General features: G+C 57.7%; 1 protein-coding gene across 2 annotated transcripts; it reads left to right on the top strand.

The window, feature by feature from the left end:
• Nucleotides 1–347: 347 nt before the first annotated feature.
• Nucleotides 348–5,757, top strand: AQP6 (aquaporin 6). 2 transcript variants are annotated; one of them, XM_070789145.1, is made up of 4 exons: nt 348–2,435; nt 3,227–3,385; nt 3,650–3,730; nt 4,275–4,533. In XM_070789145.1, exons 1-4 carry the CDS (start codon nt 2,043–2,045, stop codon nt 4,404–4,406), a joined length of 765 nt encoding a protein of 254 aa, XP_070645246.1. In that variant the 5' UTR covers nt 348–2,042; the 3' UTR covers nt 4,407–4,533. The 2 variants fall into 2 exon arrangements, with proteins under 2 accessions (XP_070645246.1, XP_019815591.1); XM_019960032.2 differs by having other exon boundaries at nt 1,871–2,435; nt 4,385–5,757.
• The last annotated feature ends 247 nt before the right edge of the window (nt 5,758–6,004 follow it).

The raw sequence follows: 6,004 nt of genomic DNA, 5'->3' as shown, positions 1-6,004 counted from the left end.
CCTCCAGGTCAGGAAACTTATTCACTCATGCATTCATTCAGCAAATATTCATTGAGCACCTGAGCCAATCCCTACGCAAGAGGGTACATGTAGGGATGAACAAAACTTGTTCCTGCCCCCCTAAGGGGCTCCCCACCTCACTGGGGCGATACATTAACACCATGACAACACCCATGGTGACTGTAGTGTAAATGGCCAGGTGTGGTGAGGAGGCCTCACCCAGGAAAGGGCCAGGTGATGTCAATGCTGAGCCTTGGGAATAGATTGCTGTTGTTCAGTCACCTACTAGTCGGGTCTGACTCTGTGACCTCATGGACTGCAGCATGCCAGGCCTCCCTGTCCCTCACCATCTCCCAGAGTTTCCCCAATGTCATGTTCATTGCTTTGGTGATGCCGTCCAGCTATCTCATCCCCTGACGCCCTCTTCTCCTTCTGCCCTCAATTTTTCCCAGCATCAGGGACTTTTCCATTGAGTTGTCTGTTTTCATCAGGAATCAATTAGGGCTCCCCCAAACAAAGGACGTGGGGTGGGCTTTCCAGGGAGAAGAGAGAGTATCCCCCCAGGGGAGACCAGCATGAAGTATTCTAGAACCACTGGCCATTTGGTGAGGCCAGAGGGTAAAAAACAAGGCAGGAAGTGGGGAGAGGTGAGGCAGGAGAAGCAGGGTCCCAGAGGACCGTGGGGGCCAGGCACGGAGCTCACAGAGGCGAACAGAGGCTTTGAAGGGATTTTAGCAAGGAGCAGCAGGATCAGATTTGCATTTTAGAAAGATCACTCAGGCTGCAGTGTGGATAATTGATTGGAGCGGAGCAAGGGAGACGACAGAGAGAATGGTTGAAGGCTGCAGGGCAGCAGGGGTGGCAAGAAGAGGGCAGTGTCAGGAAATACTTGGGATTCAGCATCAGTAGGACTTGATGCCTTGGCTGGACGGGGGCGGGAGGGCGAGGTCAAAGATGCCTCGCAGGTGCCACCAACTGAGCTGGGGACAACAGCAGGAATGCATTCAGGGGACCCGGGGAGAAATGAGAATCTCATCGTGAGACACGTCACATTTGGGGAACCTGCGGACACCAGGGGACACCTGCTGGGCAGGGACACATGGCTCCGGGCACAGCCTGGGCACTCCGCTGTGGGTAAGAGGTGACAAGTGCATTATTTTAGCAGCTCGGCAGGTTCTTCTTAGGGACAAAACACTTCTGTTTGAGAAAATACCTTGGTATATTGCTGGGGGTTAAAGGGCAGAGCCTGGGTGTGGGTAAACTAAGGCAGCGTACTCACAAGAATGGTAAGCTGCCCTGTGAAGAGGCACAAGAGGGCGAAGAGTCAATGGAAACTCCAGACCGGTGGGCAGCAGAGGTACCCACCGCCACAGGTGTCACCAGTTAGCTGTGGAGCAACTGCCCCTCAACCTGCTCCTCTGTACCCCTGCAGGCTCACGTCCTCAGTAAAGTTGACCCCGTTCACATCAGCTTTCAGAAAATGGTGCTCTAGGTGGAAGTGGAGGACAGAGCTTCCTTCACATCTTGGTTTATGGGGTGCAGAATAGTGTGAACCCATTTGGAGGCCAAGTCTGCCGGCAAAGGGGGCCAGGAGACTAGGAGCCTGGGGCAGGGGGTGCACAGGGCCCTCTGACATAGGCCTTGGACTTGGGGATCTGAGTGATCTCATTCTCTCTAAGCTGACGTCGCGGATGGGAGCATCCTAGGGTCACCTGGGCCCCCAGACTGGGTGTCGGCCAGCAGCAGAGTTAGGCCTGCCCCGCTTGGAAAACTCCTGGGAGGTTCCAGTTCAGTGCCCAAGGACAGCCCCCCTCCTTTGGCTGTCATGTGAGTTTAGGGTGGGGCGAGCGTGTGGCCACCCCCACACCTCCCACCCCACCCCCCGAACACACAATACCCTGTCAACCTGCCCCCTGCCAGTCTGACCAGCATGGTCCTTGAAGCAGCAGCACCATAAGGAGCTGCAGGCTGGGGCCGGAGCAGCCCGAAGACAGGAGATCAGAAAAGGCAGAGATCAGAAGAGGAACATAGACCCGGGGGCGATGGAGTCAGGCCGGCACAGCTTGGCTAAGATGCTGGTGTGCCGGCTCTGGATGACCATCAGCAGGGCTCTGTTTGCCGAGTTCCTGGCCACGGGGCTGTACGTGTTCTTTGGCGTGGGCTCGGCTCTGAGATGGCCCTTGGTGCTTCCCTCTGTGCTGCAGATCGCCATCACCTTCAACCTGGCCACGGCCGTGATCGTGCAGATCACCTGGAAGGCCAGTGGGGCCCACGTCAACCCTGCCGTGACGCTGGCCTTCCTCGTGGGCTCCCACATCTCCTTGCCCCGGGCTGTGGCCTACGTGGCTGCCCAGCTGGCAGGGGCCACGGCGGGAGCTGCTCTGCTTTACGGGGTCACGCCTGGGGACATCCGAGAAAACTTTGGGGTCAATATGGTAGGTGCAGGGAGAGGGAGAGGCAGGTCCATACAGGTGGTAAGTGGGGAGGGCCAGGCCGGGGCAGAGGGGATACAGCAGAGCACGTGCTCCACACCTGCCCTGGGGACGTGGGGCCCTGGGGAAAGACCATGGCCTTAGTGCAGGCAGAGCAGGAAGGGGACTGTGGTGTGAGGAACAGTGGGGAGAGGGGGGACAGGAAGAAGCCACACTGAGGACCAGGAGTGGGAGGAGGACCAGGCACTTCAGGGTTGGAGCAGCCAGGGAGAGCTGGGGCTGTTGGGGCAGCAGGGGACCCTGCACCTACTTCACCTCCGCGTCCCCAACCCGTTTCCTCCTGTTCCTCTGTCCCCAGCACTCTGCGGCCTGTCTCACCTCCCCAGATCTCTCTACTTACCCATGTTCCACCTACGTCCCCCAGTCCTCACCTTCCACTCCTACACACTGCCCCTCCCAGCCAGCCCACAGGCGAGCATTGTGCAGCACAGCTTCTCCAGCCTTCCCTCCCCCACAAGCCCTGAGCCCCCACCTCCCCCTGGACCGTGGCCCCGACCACCCCATGGAGTGGGTGGGGTGCTGCTCACTCCCGCAGGGAGCAGGTGTCCGTGTGGGTTCACTTCAGGGTTCACCTGAACCCCAGTGCACCGCTCTCCCCAGCCCATGAGCTCCTTAAGTCCTGGGGGGCTGGCGGTGGCAAGGTGTCACAACCTTTACCTTGAGGAACGAGGGCCCAGGGATCACCATCCCCAGGCAGAGTCCGCTGCCTCCAGCATAACCCCCTGCTCGCACAGGTCCGGAGCAGTACCTCGACTGGCCAGGCGGTGGCGGTGGAACTCATCTTGACCCTCCAGCTCGTGCTCTGCGTTTTCGCCTCCACTGACAGCCGTCAGACCACGGGCTCCCCTGCAGCCACAATTGGAGCCTCGGTGGCAGTGGGCCACCTCATCGGGGTAAGGGGCACAGGGGACACCCGCCTGTGTACCCACTGGCCCCTCCCTGGGGAGGCGGCGGGGCCCTGGGGGCCAGAAGTGTCCCTCCCCGAACTTCTCATGCCTTGGAGCCAAGGCTATGCCCCATTTCAGGCCCAGGGCAGGGGGACCCAGAGCCCCAGTCTGGGGGCTGGGGCTTGAGCCGGCGGGGCGGTGGGGAAAGGACTGTCCTCTCCCAGGCCTGCTTTCAGGCTGCTCACACCCTGCCCTTCACTTGCTCCCCAGATCTATTTCACCGGCTGCTCCATGAACCCAGCCCGCTCCTTTGGTTCCGCTGTCATCGTGGGGAAGTTTGAAGTCCACTGGGTGAGACCTTCTGCCGGCAGCCAGGGGAGGGGAGAGGCCCCAGTGCCCATAGGGACTTTCACCAGCAGGGGGGCCCCAGACACTGGGGGATACCTGCCACGAACCATCTTCACTCCCAGTGGAGGTTTCCCTAAGCTCAGAAGACCAGGGCCAGCATCCTTTCCTGCCCACCTCAAAAAGTCAGGGGCATCCAGTAGACTGGCGAGAAGTGGGCCAGGGCCGGCGCTGCACCATTGGACTGGGCCTCAAGTCCTGGCTGCTTCCTTATTCACTTCCTCCAGCTGGACCAGTTTCCAAACTTGGATAGAGAAAAAGACAAACAGAAATAGACACACAAACACACCAGCAGGGACAGGAAGAGCACTAGCCAGGGTTCTGGGCTGAAACGGGGGAGATGAGAGGGAGGCAGGGGTGGTGGGGGCCTGACCCAGCCCCGGGGAGGCTAGGTCCCTGCACCTGCAGAGACTCAGGGTCGGGGTTGCTGGGGGTGGGGGGGGGTGGGCAGTGGACAAGACTTGTGCTTCTTGAATTTGCCACCTTGTAGAAAGTTCCAGGGCTCCCAGGAGACCAAGTCAACACTGGAAAGCAGGTGGAGTTCCAGAGCCGCCCTGTGGTCTTGGCTCACGAGCAGGGCATCTGCTTCTGCCTCCTCAGATCTTCTGGGTGGGACCCTTGACAGGAGCCGTCCTGGCTTCACTGATCTACAACTTCATCCTGTTCCCTGACACCAAGACCCTGGCCCAGCGACTGGCCATCCTCACGGGCAGTGCAGAAATGGAGAAAATGGAAGGGGAGGAACCCCAGAAAAAAGAAACCCAGGCCAACTCAGAGGACACTGAGATGGAGACTGTGTGTCAGGTGGCATAGAGCTTGGCCTCTGCCCTCAAGCTTCTGAAAAGAGTCCTCAAAGTGGACAGCAGGCTTTATATAACCAGATTTCAGGTTTTCCTGGGGACATGGGGGGCTTGCGAGGTGGGGTGGGAAGGCTTGGCCTCTTGACCTAACAGGGTGGGCGGGGGATCCCCAGCCTTACATTTCTAGAAGGAACCTGGGAAGCAAATCTGCTCCATTTCCTCCTCTTCCATCGCTTTTAATGGGGCCGAGCAGAGGGAGGCAGGGGAATTCATCACCACTCTCCCTGTCTCTCATCTGTCTGGACCCCAGGCAGGACCCTGGGCTTCCAGGTCCCCATGTCTTGGAGAAAAAGGAATCTGAGCCCAGACAGGCTGTCTGCTCAGAGGCTGTGGGGACCTCCGGGAACTCTAACTTCTCACCCCACTGTTGGAAGGAGGATCCAGACTTCCCAGAAGAATCAAGTCCTGGGCCAGCCTCTGAGCTCCAAGGAGGGATGTCTCTGCCCTTGGATGTGGATGGGGGATGTGGCTCCCCCTCAGACTGGGGGCTTCCTGAGGCCAGATTGTCCCCTCCCATTATATCTTCATTCCTCACACCTCCAAATGAGGAAATCAGCAGAGAGCCCCTCCCTTGGGAAGAGCTGGCACAGAGAGGAATCTTTTCTCCAGCTAGTGGAGGGGCAGGATACGGGTAAGGGAGGTTCAGCCTAGATGGGCCTTTCTCCCCAGGTGTTCTGCCTTCCACTCCAACCCCATCCACAGAAACAATCCTGACGGGGAAAGGTCCCGTTGCAGCACTCAGTCCGTGACCTGGGCCTGAAGAAGCCATCTCCAGACTCATTCTTAGCTCTGCCGGGATCCCCCATAAGCTGTTGAATATGCCCCAAGGATGGTGGGGAGTCAGGAATAACCCAGGAAACCAAGATTTGCAGTGCAGTGCCTCTGAAAGACTACTGGAGTCTCACCTAGTTTGTTAATATTTACAAGCTGCTATAAATCTACTCTGCCTATGACCTGGGATCCTGTCTGGATCTCAGCTTCCTCAGCTGTAAGGGCTGTAAAATCTACCCCCGAGATTGATGTTAAACAAGAGATTGGAAAATGTGTTTGGAAGTTAAAATGATAGAATAGAAAAACAAATCCAATAAATGATTATTGTTGCTGTTACTGTAATTATTGGGTTTGAATACAATTGCTGTTGATAATGGGAGGAAGGAGGAAAAAAGGGACAGGGAGATGACTGAGAGGGAGGGAAAAGTGAGTAGGCTTTTCTCATTTCATCTGCTCTACTTACCCAGGGCCCTACCTTCTTCTCTCCTGGACCTACTGACCTTTGTGAGCTTTGTGAGTGTCTGTGTGGGGGGGTGATGGGGGAACAGGAGTCAGGTTGGGGAGGGACCCTGGAATGAAAAGACAAGCC

This window comes from Bos indicus, chromosome 5, assembly GCF_029378745.1.
Source record: "Bos indicus isolate NIAB-ARS_2022 breed Sahiwal x Tharparkar chromosome 5, NIAB-ARS_B.indTharparkar_mat_pri_1.0, whole genome shotgun sequence".
Classification (NCBI taxonomy): domain Eukaryota; kingdom Metazoa; phylum Chordata; class Mammalia; order Artiodactyla; family Bovidae; genus Bos; species Bos indicus.
The sequence above is the reverse complement of the archived record's forward strand: the minus strand, read 5'-3'. Positions and strand labels throughout refer to the sequence as shown.

Excerpts from the sequence above, each read along its gene's own strand:
- AQP6 (XM_019960032.2), top strand. The coding sequence starts at position 2,043 with ATGGAGTCAGGCCGGCACAGCTTGGCTAAGATGCTGGTGTGCCGGCTC. Across the intron at positions 3,386-3,649 it reads CAGTGGGCCACCTCATCGGG|ATCTATTTCACCGGCTGCTC; the intron begins GTAAGGGGCACA and ends CTTGCTCCCCAG. Across the intron at positions 3,731-4,384 it reads GGAAGTTTGAAGTCCACTGG|ATCTTCTGGGTGGGACCCTT; the intron begins GTGAGACCTTCT and ends CTGCCTCCTCAG.